General features: G+C 42.0%; 1 protein-coding gene across 1 annotated transcript; it reads left to right on the forward strand.

The window, feature by feature from the left end:
- The first annotated feature begins 11971 nt into the window (after positions 1 to 11971).
- On the forward strand, positions 11972 to 17290 carry LOC122615047 (V-type proton ATPase 116 kDa subunit a1). The gene is made up of 4 exons (XM_043789884.1): positions 11972 to 12072; positions 14567 to 16766; positions 16832 to 17003; positions 17065 to 17290. Exons 2-4 carry the CDS (start codon positions 14588 to 14590, stop codon positions 17156 to 17158), a joined length of 2445 nt encoding a protein of 814 aa, XP_043645819.1. The 5' UTR covers positions 11972 to 12072; positions 14567 to 14587; the 3' UTR covers positions 17159 to 17290.
- The last annotated feature ends 2202 nt before the right edge of the window (positions 17291 to 19492 follow it).

Consider the following 19492-nt stretch of genomic DNA (forward strand, 5'->3'; position numbering starts at 1 on the left):
AATCATCTTTTGCATACAATGAAATCCGCCAAGCAATGGGAACAAAACAGTGCAAGAAAAAGCGACCAAGCTGAGATTTAGTTATTACTTTAGGGTAATAACCAATATGGACAGATAGGATACTTTATGAAATGAATTTCGGTATTCATATAATAAATACTCATTTTAAGCAGCGTAAGTTTAAATCACTCCTGTGATATGCTGCTTATATAGACTAATATTTTGATTTACTTTTGATAGTTATTTTTATCAGTGTTCTGAACTATCCGCCAACGAGTCGGCTAAGGAACTCCTGACAAGTTCAACGGGCCAAGGAAAAGCGCTTCGACCCAGAGCCAAATGCTTAGCGATTATGCGAGTTTATAATAAAGCCGACGAGGCGCACGGAAAATAGGTCCTGCCATTAGTAAAAGGGATGCACAGGAGCGGAGCATCCTTGCCAGCCAGCCATTTGTCAAAGTAGTTTGCCGCCGTAACCTCGTCACTATCTCTCTTTCAGGGCCGCAGTCATTTATCATTTATGCGTTGCATATCGCATCTACTCGTACTATGGGTGTGGATGTGGGCGTGGCTGAAAAGGAGTGACTATGACTAGGAGTCATTTTCAGGCCTGCCACTGCCACTGAAAAGCAGCTGTGCTCAGCTCAAAGCCGCTGCTGATTTGCAAAGCCCGGGGCACTCGTCCGTTTGATGTTTTAGTTATGTGACATTTGATACTTTGAAGGACTCCAAAGGCGCCCGCACAGAACATTGTCGAAAACCGCAGTCTAATACTGGGGGAAGCTCTGTGAAAGGGAGTCCTTTTTGCATTCACACATTTCACGCGGATTTCACGCATGTCACACAGAAATTTGTCAGGATAACAATGAAAGAAGCGCACACGAAGAGAATATTTTAATACCCTTGACGATTTATTAAAAGTTTAACGTAAATTCAGAGCTTCTTCGGTTTGGATTTAATTGAGATTAATATTGTTCGGACGAAAAAATTATTATTTCTTTTTAAACTAGTAGTATAAAACCAACAGAAATCTCACAAACATGTTTGCCTAGCTTGTGCTGTTAGTTACTTGCAATTCATAACCATTATAAGAAGTATGAAATACCCTTAGCAAGTAGGAAATATCTTACTCTGGCCAAAATGAAAGATGGCCCACTCGTAATAAGCACACGCAGCTCGAAGGACCGAAAGATGGGCGGGTGAGTCGCTGGTCATACATTTCTATTGGTGCCGATTAACTAGAGTAAGGAGACTGCTGTGGGTGGATTGATTGATAGCCTAGGAAAATGGATTTTTCATATTTCCACCCCCCTTCCCACCGCCGCACAAGTAGTTTTCCTAATATTCTTGTCGCCGGGCAATTGGCACGTGTGACCGATACGCACACAGATGCCCCTTTCGCACACACACACGTGGGAAAAGCCACAGCGTGTTAGGCACATAATTATGACCTCAAATAGACATGAGCTTTGGCATTGCTTGTGTAAACTAGACGTTTTCCAAATTAATACTCATTTCGAATATCAAAGGAAAGGAAAGCCAGTAAATCATCGAACGGCAGCCATTTCAAATGTAACTGCAGTTCCGAGAAAATTCGACTTTGAGCTACACCATATGGCTGCCCGAGCCAAGTTTACGAAGTCAAACTCTGTTTATGGCCAAACAAATGACCAAGTTGTAATGGCATCCCATATTTGCTTGTTAAATGTGTTAATAGATTTGCCCAACTACTGTGTGCACTGCGGGGCCCTTGAGCTCCGTGTACCAGTGAGCAGATGCTTGGATGTTAAAGTACCTTTAACAAATTATTCCGCATTACTTGAGCATTAATACTCGCCAGCAATATGCTTAGGCTTTGTGGCTGTATGTTCTACATTTTGTGCCTGCAGAATGGTCGAATGTCCCAAATTCCCACAGGCAGTGCTCGAATTAATTGCGCAATTTAATGATTTAATATTTCTATTTAATAATTTCTATCAACCGAGAATTGTATACATACATACCCTAAGATTTAACAACCAATGTTAATACTGAATTTATTGATGGATAGTATATTATACTGTTTAATGTAAGACCAGACGGGTATGAAAAGCTTCCACAAATATTGGGCTAAGTATTGGGCGATCGCACATCCGATAAGTTTACTAACCTTGTTTGAATTCAAAATTTGATACACAAGAAAATGTTCAGCTTCTTTGTACAACAACTGAAAATGATTCCCTTTTTTTAATAACAGAGCGATATAATGCCGTACATTCTTACAAACAACGTTTTCATAAAATACTCAATTAAATTAGAATTGTTTTATTATTTTTAAGTGTACACACAAAATGTAATGTAATATTGCATAGATTTCTAGAATTATTTTTTAAGTTCAATAAGTCTTCAAAACAGAAGACGATCATTATCATTATTTTTGTAGAACAATCCCAATTGATACCTCTTTATCTTTTAGCCTATATCGACCTACTTTCTGAGTAAGAGGGAGTTTCTAGTGTTTATTTACTATTCCACTTGAAATCGCACTTGAAAACAAAGTTTCACTTTATGGAAGAAGGACATTTACAGGGAGCCTCAAGCGAGAATATGTGTAGCAAATATCGAGCACTTTTCAAACAATAATCTCAGAAACAAAAGATATCCCAGCACTTTAAAGCTACAGTAAGCCAAGTGGAAGTTCCTGAACCATTTCCCTGTGTATGAAACTCCTACCAAATTGGCAATTACTTCTGGTCATTGTTTTATTTTGGATGCCGGGACAAGTGCGAAAGTTTTAGCTTTGCCTTGGACTCGGATGGGCTCGAACATGCGGGATTTCCCTGCCGGCACAAATCTATTTTCCGCACAACTTCAGCAGCAAGTGTAGCCAATGTGTGAAACATGAGCAATTTCCAAAAGTTGCAACTCAAAAGCATAAATCGAAGCCAGGCAGCTTTGCTTTCCTCCAGGAATCCCCAGCCGAAAACTAAGCTTCAAAAGCTAAGGGAAGCTGGCTTACAACTTGCCCAAAATCGTAAACGGAATAGCCAAATGGGGATTCGGGGATTCGAGGATTTGGGGAAGAAGGGTACAGTGTTGCAATGAGCTTATGTTGCTGGCCACTTGCAATGCGAATATCTTTTTAGAGAGCCCGCCGCCCTCTTGGCAGTTGCATTTACAGAAAACCAATAAACTTAAATGGAAAATCCGTAGACTATAAATCATGGCTTAAGTCCATTTCCTACGTTGTCAATACGTTTCCGCTTTGTTGTGGGTTTTCAAAATGAACACATTCGAAGTGGAAAGCCAAAAACCAGTTGTAACCAAGCCTCCTAGCCCAAAAACCCCCCAGCCCCACCCCTCCCTCCGCCATCTGTTAACGTAAGAGCAAAAAGTGCAACAAGAGTTGAGTTGAGTTGAGTTGAGAAATGGTCATGATTGGACGACGGACTGCCCTCCATCCAGAGCGGCACAGGCTTCGCCTGCTTTACATTTTTTTGGCATGTCCATTTGCAAAGTCATTTACCCACTCCCTTTCGCACACACACACTAACACACACTAGCACACACACGCCACTCACTCAATATCCAAGTCAACGTTCAAAAGTCGCCTTGCGTCCTCGTCGACGTCGTCCTTTCACTGGTCCTGGTTGGATTTGACAGTCCTGCCTGTCAGTCAATATATTTGCAGCGTGCTTGTTGTGCAGCGTTTTCGACAACTCATTTTATTAGACCGCACGCACAGCTGCGGTGAAAATAGTAGGACACTCTTTTAAAAACCTCTCAAAGCATATTTTAGATTTCTTTGTTACTTTAAAAATTAAATATCTAAATAGGTTTATAAGATCGATTTCGATCTAATGTATATTTGCAGCGGAAATAGCCTAAATTTTCTTTAATATTTTCCAGAACTGACAAAAAAACTTTTTTTGTACAGCTTCAAACTATATATTGAAAATTATAATCGAAATTTATAATTGTATTTCTTTTGTATGATCTAACCGATGTCTTTGTACCAAATTATATTTAATCTTTTATATCACCTTTAAAGACTATTACCTATTTTCTTGGCCACAGCTGTACATACACTCTCGGCTGCTCTTTCCTTCTCACTGATGGACTGATGCACTCGGCGGACTCGCACGTTTGCGGTCAGACCTAGAAAATTGATGTGACTTTTTATCACCAAGGGTCGGGGCACTCGATGAACTATGTTCCTCGATTTCGGTATTCATCTGTTTCATCTGTGGCCGTTGACATTGTTGCCATTGTGTGGCTCAAGCAAACCGAAAGCACGAGCAAAATGAATCTACACGGATGGGTTTTTTCTTTAAAACGAAAAGCATTCTTTTAAGGAGTGCCACACGAAAAAGCTTCACATATTAATCAGCTAATTCAATTCCGTGTGGATATGCTCTATTAAATTATTAATAACATTAGGAGGAAAATGAATTGGAATTAAAAGGAAATCATGCAAGCAACATATAAATTATGTATTCCTAATCAGAATCCAGACATGCCATGTCCGTGCTCCAATTCCAAGGCAGACTCATAACTCAACCAATAATGCCAAACAAATTGTTGACAGGCGAAGGCAAATTCGTGATACATAAATTATCTGCTGGCATTTTTTATGACTGTCACAGTGTCAGCGGATAAAACACGAAGCTACATAGTAACTAAGCATTAAAGATTCACGAAAAGTAGATTAAACGACTTGGGATTGGTATTGTAATGACCATAAAACTGCAAATGGAAATGGAAATGGGAGCTTTATCAGGGCTCCACCACCTTAGTAATCTGTATAATAAAAATGCCCAATATTATTAATAACACTCCTTTGGGGTTGCCCCAAAAACGCTAAGTAGTTGGCCATTTCAATGCCCTGTGCACAAGCTGGTCTTAACCCCCAATGGCCCACCCAACTGGCTCCTGTATAAATACCACAAAGCAAATAAACACGCGCAGCTCACGGCCAAACAATATGAGATATATTGAAAACGTGCATAGCAACCCAGCCACTTAAGGCGGCCCGGCGACAGGACGCTAATAAAATCTGTGCGGTCAGTCGGGGTCTTCGGAACCCAGCATACCCATTAGTCGGATAGCATTCGAGAAGTGTGCCACATCAAAAAATATTTTAAAGTTTGAAGAGAGCTGAAAAATCTGTAATTTCTAAGCATATATGGAAACGAAAGCCATTAACATACAAGCAATAGTGATGAACAAATAAATTATTAACTTACAATAATTCATGCTACAGTGTGTAGTATACACTGACAAATATAGTACTAATATAAAAAACCACATGCAAAAACCAGTTATCCAATATCAGTTAAATTTGCCTAAGACGCCCACAGCAACGCGTTTCGCCTACACCGTAAGAAAAAGGACAACTATAGCTAGGGGCTGAGGCGGCGCAGCTGGGAGTCCTGGCTTCTTATGCGGCAGTGTGGGCTGCAGGACAATAGGCTTGGCCAAATATGGGTTTATTGCTTGTAAAAATCCATGTTAATAACATCAACAAAGGGTGTGCAGCGGAAAAGGGTAACTGGAGAACAGGAGCCATTCAACGTTCTGTCCGATGCTCAAGGCTGTACAGCAACATAAAACTTCTGCATTGGTATCCTTTTCCTACGACTTTCAGCACGTTCTTGCCAATACACACACACATACACGCACATACGAACACAAAGGCGACGGAAAATGGAGGAAAGCCAGGCTTTGAGCTGAGTCCTTGCAACAAAAAATGTAGGGAAAAAAGGTAAGGCATCAGAGCTGGCGCCGCATCATTAGTGTCATATGTGAGAAAGGTGGTGAGCTATTTATGTTATTCACTTGGCATAATAAATCAAAAATTGTTGCCAATAAATTTATTATTGTAGATTATCTTCAGCCACCTTCGGCACAAAGGTAGTCGTCTGCCTAAAACTGAACCAAAAGAAACAAAAAACAAAAAAGAGCAGCTACATAAACCAAAAAAAAATGCAGATGTCGAATTTATATCTACTGAGCTGCTTTTTATGAGATTTAACAATGCAGTCTAACGAAAAAATCTCTATATTTTCGCTTCTGTACTAAGTTTTTCAGCGCCTGATAGCGGATTTTCTTGTCATTCAATTAAACTGCGAAACTTTGTGCGCCAACAAGAAAGCATTAACTGGAGTATTTTTTTTTCGTTTTTTCTGTTTTTTTAAGTGCCAAGAACATGGCGACAAATGGAAGTATTCTAGCATCGATTCTATATTAACCAAATGAGTCGCGAATGGAAAGAAATTTTCGGATTCTAATTGATATCTATGCTGCTTGCAACCTTTTCTGCCATTCAGAGCTAATTCAAGTTGTTATTATAATCAGCTAAATGCAGTCTCGCTACGGAGTTTGAGCCGCGTTTCGTTTCTTGGCTGAGCGATCCGTGTTTCCAGGAAATGTCTGCCACCTGCTCGATTTAGCGTCCGTTTGGCTCGCACTTGCGCTATATTTGCGCCAACTAGATAAAAAAAAATGCACTTGCCATCGCAAACTCCACGCTTTTTCCACGCCTTGCTTACCTGACTGTTCAGCGCTGCCTGAGTATCTTAAGTTTTCGCCATTTTTGCTGCTCCTGGTTCCGTTTACTTTGAACTCCTGTGGACGCCAAATAAAAACTGGCGTCAGTATCTAGCGGGCATCTCCGCTCTCCAGCCACCTACGTATTGCCGAATTTGACAGCTGCTATGTCTCTTTTTAAGGCCGCTTACGTCATTTGAGCGGGATCTTGTGTTTTTTTCCACTCATTTCTATGCTGTCCCGCATTCGGTCGTGTTTGGGGCTCACATCGACGGTCTAAGCCAATCAATATTTAACACATTTAACCCTTTGACGATAGCGAACAATGCCACGCCTGCTATCCTGCTACCCGCTGATCGTCCTGCGTAAAATTAGCATAAAATTTGAATTTTACAGCCAAGTGAGGCGTATGCAGCGCGTGATTGACAGCAGTCAAATTCAATTGAAAGCAAAGGGTGCCATGCTCAAAAAATGTGGAATGAAATGAAATAAAATAAAATTTAATTCAAATAAAGCCAATTTTGAAGCGTTCAGAAGAAATATGCCAACCCCCGTAGGTACATGGACTAACCTTTTGCCTCTGGGGCGACCTTGTGGCGAAACTTTTCACGTGGCGTCTACTTTTTCTCCATTTTACCAAATTTTCTTCGTCCGTTTTTGTTGTTTTGGTCCACGTTGATCTGATGCCAAAGGGATGCACAGCGAATTGGCAACGTATCGGCGGCGACTCCAGGATATTTTGGCATGGCCCGAGGTTGCCAAGCGCGTGTCCTGGCGGGAAATTGTTATTGGGGTTGGGGAAAATCCGGCGTTCGGTCGTCGAAAGATACCTGGCGCAAATCAATGACGCTTGCTTTTGAGAATATTCCTAGGGATAATTTAATTTTGTCCATGCAATCGCATAGTGCAAAATTCCGAATAGAAAAATGTTGTAAATATGAAGTTGTTCTACATATTTTGGTTCATATACATGCCAATTGATTATGTCACATCAATACTATACAACATGTTTTATTCATTAGTTATTAAAATTGCAAAGCAGCATTCAGCAACTATAAAAATCGTTTGTGCTTTCCGTATATATTTAATCAAATAATATTCAAAGTATTCGGAGGTCTGTTCTGTTTTATAATTCAATTTAGACAAAGTACACGGCATATATGAGCAACAGGCTGGCCCATAACACTTCGCCATAACAATGAAAATGAAAATAAAAAATAATCATATAATATAGTTGAGCACACGCAGCACCAAGCAAATTGAGACAAGCACGACAGGCTCACAGGAGCCACTACGATGATATTTTTGCCATTGTTTGAAGCACATGGAAGAGGGGAAGCGGGGAGGGGAAAAGCGGGGAAAACGCAACAGTTGACTTTTATGCACGACATGACGCAGCGCAGCTTTATGTACCCAATCGGTTTACTTTTCCGCTGTTACCCGGCACAACCCCGAACTGATATGCATTGCAGTTGAGCTGGCGCACAACGCGGCGTATGAGTAATACCCGTGACAATGTCCATAATTGTCGTGTTTCCCTCTTCTCACCAAAAGGTCTCATTAAATTTGGAATGGCTGGGAACTAAGTATGGGAACTAAAAGATACCGCATTTTAAGGCTAGCTAACTCATCATTCAATTCTTGTTTAGCTCATTTATATAAATTAAATATATAATAAATATGTCTAAAAGAAAGCTTAACCGCTGGAATCGTATTTTACACACTTTTTAACCGTTTCCATTTATTTTAACAGCACGCGGAAATTATTTACAACTTTTTCCCTTCGCCATTTTCCAAATAAACACACCAACAACAATTAAATTTATTGTCTAGACTGCCCGCAATTGTTGTGTAAGCCCTAACATTGTTTTAGCCACAAACGATATATCATTTCGCATGTGGCACGGCATATTAGCGCTGGTTTTTACAACATTTTCACACATTCTCATTTCTGAACAAATTACGTGCATTACTGCGGAACAAAAGTGGGAAGCAACAATGGCTGAACCCTTTTCACTGCAGAATTTCGAGAGTTCGGGGTTCTTAGGGTTTTTTGGCATTATGAAAATGCTTTAAGCAGAAAATTGGATTTTTTCATCTTGAATGGAAAACAAAACACCAAAAACAGGAAAAAAAAAAGTGAGGCAATAACAGTAAAGCCCCCCCGGTAGCTACAAAAAATAATAAGTATTAAACATCACCCAAAAGAGTGGCGAAACAAAAAACAAATAAATGTTAGATATGCTGACAAAGGTAGTACAATAAATACGAAATGACGTTGCTGCCACGGCTGCTGCTAATGTAAAATTTTACGTAGCATACTTTCGGGCCCCCTTGAGGTGGGCGTAAGGGGCGTGGCTGGGGCAGTGGCCAGGAGTTCTCTTTTTTTCGGTAGTTCGTAATCGTGCCGATTGTTCTGTTTCTGTTTTTTGTTTGGGTTCTTTAATTTCATTTCAGGCCATTCTTATTTATTTAACATTAGTTTTTATTTTATGAGCTACAAAGCGAACACTTGCCAGCAAAAATGAAACGAAATGAAATGCGAATATTGCCGAGCATAAGCACACAATATTAAAACGTATCTAAACTGTAGATTGAATTTAATGCGGCTTTTATAGTGGGACATAAATCAAGGCTACACAGTGCCTAATTGTTTAATCAAGAGTGTAAACGATGATAAACCGGGGCCATAAAAGATAACCCAGCGATAAGCCACCGCCTTACGAGAATTTTGACTCACTCGCCTCAGTAATATACCTACATAGTACACACAAAATTCCATTCTGGGCATGTGTTTACCCACAATAAAGCCCCGAGCCCGAAAATCACTAAAGATAACGAGTTGGCGAGTGCCCCTGGAACTGCAATTGCAATCGCCACATAAAACAGGCCAGATCTGCGCTATTTCGCGTTGGGAAACACATCAGAATCCAATTGGCTGCACGTTTGTGCGGCAAACCACGCCAAAAAGCTCTTACACTGCCGGCTATTTTGCTGCAACTCGTACATATTGGCATTAGACTAATCCAGAGTACCGCACGCAACAACTTAGTTATTGGCCATAGCCGAAAGCAGTCGGCAGGAGTCGGCAGAAGTCCTGGAATTTACCGGGAAATTGGCTCACTGAGAGAAAAGCGTGACGTCAAAATAAACTTGTACTTTAGAAAATCACATGGAACTTTGGCTTATGGCAAGCTGAATATATTATTTGATAAGGCATTACAAATTGTACTTAACACATAATATCAAACATTAATTATGTTATGAAAACACTCACTCCATTTATTTTAGATAAAATACATCTGGTAAAAATATAATATTTAATAAATGTAAGCAACTAATACCGATTTTTTTGAAAGTGCATCTACTTGGGTCTTAACTGCGTTTTTTTGGCCCTGAGCAGACGGAATGGTGACGCACATTAGCCGATAGTGCAACTCCAAAAACTCAGTGGCCCAGTCCCTGCCCCATTTAATGTGCAACAGCGAAAAGTTGAACGTGCTGGCAGCTAAATTCCTTTTTCATCCTCTCTCCTTGGCAACAAACACACTCACTCACACACACTCGCTAACTGATGGCCATTATCAGGATCATTATGTGGCATTAGGAGCCGCGCCACCAGGATGATGATGTTGTTGCAGCTGAAAGTTGTATGCGATTTATTTGCCCCCTTGTCTGTGTGTTTGTGTGTGTAAGTGTGTGTGTGGACGCGCATGTGTGTGAAAAAGCGAATTCGAGCTCATTTAAATAGCATAAATTAAGATGCTTAAGCTCATTAAGCGGAAGTTTTTAATTAGCAAAACTGGACCGAAGTCCTTGTAATGACCGGCGACTGGCAGGTGGTCGCTTATCATCCCCGGGAAAGCCAAAAGGCCATCATACCATCAAGTGGTTGCCAAAAATTATACTAATTATACAGCTAATGCAGCTCTCACGAATCTGCGTCATCTATGACCATGATAGATAAGCTACGTGAATCACAAAAATCCGTTGTAATTTTGTAAATAAGAAAACAATTATATTTATGAATGTGAGTATATCATGGATTACATTTCAAATGAAAAACCGATAAAGGGCAAGCGTTTAATCTAAAACGGAAAGATTAATTACTTTGTGTGTACGATTTTGAAGTTAAAATCAAGTAGAGTGGAAAAACTTGACTACCGAAATCGAGAAACTCAAAACGCGATACTTTGAATATTTTATGAGACTTTTCAATAATGTTCTAATACTCAGTTGCCTTTAAATTTGATTGCTCGGCAATAGTTGAATATCAGAGATTTATGGGCCATAAAATAGAGAGTGAATTTGCGAATAATTTCAAATGAATCATGTGCTCCGTTAATCAAACGTTGCCATACCAACCGGAGCACGTGACTCACGATAAGACCGGCGTACTTAAGACGGTTTCCATAGACCGCGCCTGATAAACAAAGCACTCGACTTTGGGGCTAATACCAATTGAGCAGACATAAGGTTGCCATTCAGGCTGCCTTGCCTTTACACATCCTGGCAGAAATCTTGAAGTAATCCCTGCGTTTTGTTCAGGTGGAATGGTTGTTTTCGGGTGCTGCCACTTGCAACAGGAGATAAGCAGGTTTAAGCCTGCGAGAATTATTGAAGTTTGCCAAGGGAAGTGTGCAGTCCCTGAAAAGGATTACACATTCAGCTTAAAGCTATAATTAGAGTACGCAAAAGCTATTAAATTTCTTTGGATCCAAGCTTGTACTCGTATAACTATACTCCGAAGTTTTAGACAGTAAAGACAGTTAAATGCAATCGTGAATAGAATGCTGTTATTTCACCAGAAATAGTTGGTTTCCTTCAAGTTGAGTTGCAACAAGATAAATGGACTGCAATATATGAATGCAATGAGAACTTATCTCGGTTCATTTTCAACATTCATGGCTTTAATATCTCATTCACCTTTTGTACGACTGCCAATGGCCGATGATTGATTGATCACCCCCTCAACCGCCTGGTACCTGGTGGTGTCTTAATAAAGTCTGCATCGGTGGCAATGCCATATCAGCGGGTGTCATATTGTTGCAACACAAGGGACCCACTTGCCCGAATAGTGTCAATCAGATAATGGAGTTGTGTGCGTGGGTGGTTGGAGTGTTGGAGTGTTGGACCGTTGGAGTGTTGGCCAACTCGTGCTTACACTCAATCATTGATAATGCCTTGGGGAATGGCCGGCCGCAAGAAAATTGACCAGCAATCGGAGGTTGCTGGACTGGCATAATTGTGTTTCGGTTACTCGCCGATTACCGTCTCTCACCGGCGATAAGCCACAATCGCAAAGTGGTTTCGAGCGTGTGATAAAAAATGAATGTAGGCACAAAGATTATGAAGCTCTCTCCCATGGCAATTGGCCCAGTGCACTGCCGTGTATTGGTGTATTGTTTAGATTAGCTCCAGTCTAATTGGCCATAGGGCTCAACAGGTCTTAGGCGATCGCACAGTTCTTTCTGCGCCGCTGAGGTGGCAGGTCGCGAAAAAATCTAGTAACTACCATTTGGCAACTTTACTTTCTCACGTAGTGTAAGTGTAGTGACTTAACCCGAAAGTATCCTTAAACAGTCCTGACAAACTAAACCTATTACTGGCTCTGTCAATTCAGCTCGTTGCCGCAGTGACTACGTGAAAGAGTGCGGCGTTACTCATACGCCACGTTGGCAATCATGCTGCTAATGCGCGTGTTAGCCGTATTCCTTAGCCATTTCTTGGCACACACTCAATGTTATCAGTTCCCTTAGGGTTAATAATAGGTTATCAATGTTGTCCAAGATAAGCTCTAACTGGGCACATTATAAGTGTTCGTTCCTTCTGAACAGAAAAGTTCGGTTGCCACTCCGCACGTAATTATTCAAAATTGCATTTGGTTTAATGATAATTTCTTCAGCGATAAGGTATCTTAATTGGGAATTGATAATCACTCGATAGCGTTCATTGAACATCGATTTTCATTAGCCTGACACTAGTATTGAACTATAAAATGGTTTATGTCTGCTATATGGCGCAATAATCGCCTTGTGACGTTAGAGCACGTGATGGATGGATCATGTGGGGCGTACAAAGTTGTACCACTCAATCGTCAAGTTGAAGTCGAATTTGCCACCCAACCGATTGGCGCTTCGATAATATTTTTACGGCCCACGAACGGATTTCTTAATGGGCCCCGTAACACCGCCTGCAATCCGAACAATCCAACAATCCCCAGTGAACCCGTAATTGCTGACATAAACCAGCGGGAATGGAAAATGGGAATGGGCAGGGGAATGGGAATAGGCCATAGGTACTGGGTACTGTGGGCACCCGATAATCAGGCATTTGCGTGAAGTTTGCCCCCAAAGATTTATGGTCATCTTAAAGGCAATTGTCTGGTCTGTGCAGATTTATGGCTTAGACTGATGTACAAACCTAAAACCGATAAGCGCCGACTTGCACTGATTTATCCACAGATGGCCATCAGCAAATCCCAGCCGGCTGCAGTTAATCAATTCTATGAACCGTTTGTGCAAATTACAGAGAAAGCTTAAGTAAAATCAATTCAATTCCAAGTTGGCATGCAAGTGTCTCATAGGGAAATCATTTTTGAAATCAGCTAGAAATATCTTAAACACATGAGCCAAGCGTACGAACATTCTAAATTTAATTACTTCCTGTTGACTTTCGCGTCAAAGTGATAATGAAACGATTAACGATAATAAAACCAAACTTCTGGATATTTTCAATTGATTGATATGAGAACACAACCAATTGTTCTTCATAAGATATTATTTCATTTGTAGCGACTGACATTCCATTGCTTTCAACCATTTACGAAGCAACTAAGAATATCAACAAATACTTTAAATCCCACAATTCCGCTTGGAAGAAACCACTTCCCGGCGCTGTAAATCAAATTTCTGGTGTCTGTGATAAGTCGAAACTATCAAAAAAATAGCTGAAGTGAGGCCACAGACTGCTTGTCTTTTTATCAGCCAGTCGAGAGCGAGAGTCAATCATGATTTTATGGCCGGACAGGCGGGGCAAAATCTCAGCCAGGCATTGGCCTAACCATAAATATCCATAATCTGGCCTGCCCAAAACGGTTATCAGAAGACAATGCACTGGGTCCTGGGGCGGGTAATAAGCGTTTAATGCAATAAAAGACTCTCGGGGCTTATTTATAAACCAACTGATTGGCGGTAATTGTTAATAATTTCAAATTATTAATGCGCTCAGCGCTCAACGCCCACTCCAGATAGTGCCCCGAATGCCAGTAGATGATAACAAGCGAAACGATCTCGATAGACAAGGTAGCCTGTGGCCCGTAATCTAATCTATTTTGGCCAGGTTCTGTTCCGAATTGTTGGGCTCCACTTAGGTGATTGATTGCGACATTGGCAGGCACTGCATTCAAGTGGACCGGATCATAAACAATGTGCGTCATTTGGATCAACATAGTTGCGTCCACCTGTCAGCAGGCGGCCCCATTAAAGCTCGGCAAAACAGCTCATTATCCAAACTGATTAGTAAAGTGTGACAAGCAGCACTACAAAAAATTACAATATTCTATTACTCTTTAATGATTGTTAAATTTCCCTTTTCCAAATAGTTTCACCTAATATAACTTTTATTTATTCCAAGTTTATATGGCTTTTGAATTTCTGTTTTGCTCATGGTTCCTATCATTTCGACACCGTTGCAAACTAATTTTATTAGTTATTGCCCTTTATCATTGTTGGAATTTTCGGTGACTAATTACTACGATTGATCACATGCCTCGGCCATAAAAATGTCTAATAAAGCTTCAAAAGTCAATTTTTATGTGCACCTAAATTACGTTGTCATAAAGGCAAATAGTATTTTAAATTACACCAATTAAGAACATGAAAAACTACATTTCAAAAATCTCCATAGAAAATAAGAAAATATCGATCTCTATTAATTATAGATCCACCATTGAACTACACATTTTGTCCTAAAGAACTCAAATTAAAGAAATTTATATATTTTATTTATATATTAATTACTGTCGTTTTTTTTGCAGTAATAGACCCTCGATTTGAACATGGGTGACATGTTCCGCAGCGAGAAGATGGCCTTGTGCCAGCTGTTCATCCAGCCGGAGGCGGCCTACGCCTCCATCGCCGAGCTGGGCGAGAGTGGATGCGTCCAGTTTCGCGATCTGAACGAGGAGGTCAGTGCCTTCCAGCGGAAGTACGTCAACGAGGTGAGGAGATGCGACGACATGGAGCGCCGCCTCCGCTACGTGGAGTCCGAGATGAAGAAGGACGAGGTAACGCTGCCGGTGCTGCGACCGGAGGAGGAGCCCAGTGCCCCCAATCCCCGTGAGATCGTCGACCTCGAAGCTCAGCTGGAGAAGACCGACAACGAACTGCGCGAAATGTCCGCCAATGGAGCCAGCTTGGATGCCAACTTCCGGCACATGCAGGAACTCAAGTACGTGCTGGAGAACACCGAGGGCTTCTTCTCAGACCAGGAAGTCATTAATCTGGACGTCAACCGAAAACTGGACCCAGAGGATCCGGCGAATTTGCCAGGAGCCGCCCAGCGGGGTCAACTGGCCTTTGTTGCCGGTGTTATTAAGCTGGAGAGATTCTTCAGCTTCGAGCGCATGCTGTGGCGCATTTCCAGAGGAAATATCTTCCTGCGGAGAGCCGACATTGATGGCCTTGTGGCGGACGAGGAGACCGGAAGACCTGTGCTGAAGACCGTCTTCGTGGCCTTCTTCCAGGGCGAGCAGCTGAAGCAAAGGATCAAGAAGGTCTGCACGGGCTACCATGCCGCCGTCTATCCCTGTCCCAGCTCGCATGCCGAGCGGATAGATATGATCAAGGATGTGAATGTGCGTCTGGAGGACCTCAAGTTGGTCCTCAGCCAGAGCGCCGATCATCGCAGCCGGGTCTTGAACTCAGCCTCCAAGCATTTGCCACGCTGGTCGATTATGGTGCGCAAAATGAAGGCCATCTATCACATCCTGAACTTCTTCAATCCCGATGTGACGGGCAAGTGCCTGATTGGCGAGGGTTGGGTGCCCACCAACGACATTGCCACGGTTCAGGATGCACTAGCTCGGGCCTCGAAGGTCTCGGAGAGCTCCATACCGGCCTTCATGAATGTCATCGAGACGAATGAGATGCCCCCGACTTACACGAGAACCAATAAGTTCACCAATGGCTTCCAGAACTTGGTTGACTCGTACGGCATGGCCTCATATAGAGAAGTGAATCCGGCTCTTTACGCCTGCATCACATTCCCCTTCCTGTTCGCCGTGATGTTCGGTGACTTGGGACACGGCCTGATCCTTCTGCTCTTCGCCTCCTGGCTAATCATCAAGGAAAAACAACTGTCCTCGATCAAGGAGGAGATCTTCAACATATTCTTCGGCGGCAGATACATCATCTTCCTCATGGGAATTTTCTCCATTTACACCGGATTCATTTACAACGACGTGTTCTCCAAGTCCATGAATATATTCGGTTCCGCTTGGCACATGAACTATACGAGGGACGTGGTCCAGGATGAAAACCTCAAGTATATCACCCTGAGGCCAAACGATACTGTTTACAAGACATATCCCTTCGGCATGGATCCCATTTGGCAGCTGGCCGACAACAAGATCATCTTCCTAAACACCTTCAAGATGAAGCTGTCGATCATTGTGGGCGTGATCCACATGATCTTCGGCGTCTCCATGTCGGTGGTTAACTTTGCCTACTACAAGAAGTACGCAAGTATTTTCCTGGAGTTTCTGCCCCAAGTCCTGTTCCTTCTCCTGTTGTTCGGATACATGGTCTTCATGATGTTCTTCAAGTGGGTCGTGTACAACGACACCGTTGAAGGAGAGCTTTCGCCGGCCTGTGCTCCGTCTATTCTGATCCTGTTCATCAACATGATACTGCAAGGCAGTCAGGACACTCCTGAGCCCTGCAAGGAGTTCATGTTCGAGGGTCAGAAGAGCATCCAGCAGGTCTTTGTCATCGTTGCCGTCATTTGCATTCCTTGGATGCTTTTGGGAAAACCTCTGTACATCATGATCAAACGCAAGACGAACGGGGCTCCGCCACCAAAGCCCGAGGGCGGTGGAGGCGAGGGTCATGGTGAGGACGATGCCATGGGCGAGATCTTCATCCACCAGGCCATCCACACCATCGAGTATGTCCTGAGTACGGTCTCCCACACGGCGTCGTACCTCCGATTGTGGGCCTTGTCCCTGGCTCACGCACGTAAGTTGCACTTTTTATTAATGTTTTTATTCATTATTAATAATTATTATGTTTCATGTTTACAGAGCTCTCCGAAGTGCTGTGGAGCATGGTGTTTTCCATGGGATTCAAGTACGACAACTACCTCGGCGGCATCCTCATCTATGTGTTCTTTGGGGCCTGGGCGCTGCTCACAGTCGGCATCCTGGTGCTCATCGAAGGACTCTCGGCCTTCCTGCACACACTGCGTTTGCACTGGTGAGAGTCGAATAATGAGCACGCATTTCAGATGCATTTTAACCTTGTTTTGCTCTTTCAGGGTGGAGTTCATGAGCAAGTTCTACGAGGGCGCGGGTTACGCCTTTGAGCCTTTTGCCTTTAAGACCATTTTGGATGTCAGCGAGGACGACTAAGGAGCACGGCTCGAGAGGTCAAAGGAGAACGACAGGGCGCAGGACGCACTTCCTTAAAGCAGTATCCGTTTATTCGGTTCTATCTTTCGTTCTTTCACGGAAAAATAAATTTCGTTTGATATGCATACAGAGTGCTGGTGACTCCCTCTGTGTTCCTGTCTCATTTCTGGGTTTTGTCTGCCGACGACAAATGTTTGGCATATGCTTTCTGACAGCTATGCTTTGGGCACGCAAGTGACAACTGCAAAGCTCGGTCTAGAAAACACATCTTGTGTGAGCGAGCATACGCACACATTCCCAAACGGACTGACTGCATATTCTAGCAACAATCTCAAAGCAAATTGCTGGATATCCGCAAAAGATAGTTTGCTCATTCGTGGGTGTGTGTGTGTGTGTGTGGGAAAGTCCGAATTTTTCTCATTAGAAATGTTGTCATATGCTGAAATTATGTTGTCAGTTCGACTGTCCTCTGGGCATTGAGTTGCGAAATTGAACACTGGGCAATTTAAATAATAATATTAGACAGATCGCATCATTGAAAAGGAGGCGTTGTTGTTTCTGTTACTTGGTGCGTGTGAAGTGCCCATAATTGATTTATTCAGTGACTTACTATAGATAACAAATAAAAAACCCCATATGTAAAATAGGAAATTTTTACTGAGCATAAGTAAAACATACAACAATATATTATTTGTAGGCGAACTAAATCTTTTTTTATATAACTATAACTAACATAGCAATCAAATTGAAGCATTCCATGAATCACATACCAACGATTTTCCCAGAAAAAAAATGGTTAAATGGCGCGAAATTCTTTTCAATTTCAATTTTGAGCATTAGCCCTCGGTTCTTTGGGTTCCTGGGACCTTTCGCCGGTGTTGTTTTTGCTTCTGAGCTGCCCTCTGCGCGTTTCCAAATATTTGCATTCGAACTCAATTGGCTGCGTTTTGTGTTTATTGCCTATTGCTTGCTGGCAAAATCGAACGTGTTCTTTGTGTGTATCTTTTTTGGGTTTTCGCTGTCGCTGTCGTTGTCGCCGCCATTGCTCTCCTGCCAAAAAATATTTTCGCGAGCGGCGGGGTGTTGACAATCGCACAATGGACATTGGACATGGGACATGGGACATTGGACATTGGACATTGGGCACTAGGCACTGGTCACTGGGCAATGCTCAGGTGCTTTGGAGGAGGACAGGTGATCCACAGGCAAAACACACGCAATGCAAATAGGAATTCAAACAGGCTGCAAACGCTTTGAACCCGCATGTCAAATGCTGTTTTCCCATAAACCGAACAACACAGGCGGCTGAAAGAACAAGAGCTTGTGCTTCTACTGAGTTGGGACACTAAAATACCCTAAGAATACCATTGTGCCAGTGCAAATATTATTTTTTATACAAATACGCTTATATTGATATTCTTTCTTTTCAATGACATTCGAGATCGGAAATAAATCAGTTTAGTTACGCCAACACATTAACACATAAATAAATAAACAGAAGTACAAGTAATGTAAAGGAATATAATTTCACAAATTTGTAAGAGGCACATTTAATACTGGAAATAAAACCAGGGTATACAAATCAATTCGTTTCCTATAAAGAGCTTTAAATTCTCAAGGAAAATTCTGTTCTCTAATAATCCGAATTAAACTTCTGTGACACTGACCGATTTTTGGAAACCAATAGCCAAACTGAGTATGCCACAAAAAAAGCAATGAACTATCTGCCACCCAGCGGCTAGTCGGGAGTTCTGGCCCGAAGGCATCCATGGTTTAGCCGTGTTTGTGCAGCTGACATTCTGGTCAAGTTCCCTGCTGCCGCTGCGCTGTTTGGGAAAATACACCATTTCGCATTACGTATACGCCGCGTTTCGCCAACAACAGCAGCATCGGAAATAAATGCAACGAAAACAACAAGGGCAACTCAGGCAATTCGGGCGATCGGCATATAAATATGGCTGCAAAATACATTAAACAAATAAATGTTTGTGCATGCATAGACAGTTGGTCGTAAATTATGTGAACTGGCCTAATGCATTTGGCCTCGTATTAATCAATGTTTGTGCTGGTTTTGGTGTGGCCTCCATTTTTTGTGCCCAAACAACTGCGGCATTTGCTCTTTCGAATTTGCTTTAATTTATTTGGCCGTCGCAATTATTTGCATTTTGTTTTATCAAAGTTTCTTTTGGCATTTATGTTTTTTTCTGGCAATGTCGTTTGATTTTTTATGCCCGCTGCAATAGCATAAATATAAATCAAACTGTTCGGTGTCGTTGATTTTCAACGGGATTTGTTTATAAATCCGCAAACACATCCCAAATCGAAATAATAGTT

This window comes from Drosophila teissieri, chromosome 2L (assembly GCF_016746235.2).
Source record: "Drosophila teissieri strain GT53w chromosome 2L, Prin_Dtei_1.1, whole genome shotgun sequence".
Taxonomy (NCBI): domain Eukaryota; kingdom Metazoa; phylum Arthropoda; class Insecta; order Diptera; family Drosophilidae; genus Drosophila; species Drosophila teissieri.

Coding starts and splice junctions, on each gene's coding strand:
- LOC122615047 (XM_043789884.1), top strand. CDS start 14,588: ATGGGTGACATGTTCCGCAGCGAGAAGATGGCCTTGTGCCAGCTGTTC. Junction 16,767..16,831: donor CTTGTCCCTGGCTCACGCAC/GTAAGTTGCACT, acceptor TCATGTTTACAG/AGCTCTCCGAAGTGCTGTGG. Junction 17,004..17,064: donor CACACACTGCGTTTGCACTG/GTGAGAGTCGAA, acceptor TTGCTCTTTCAG/GGTGGAGTTCATGAGCAAGT.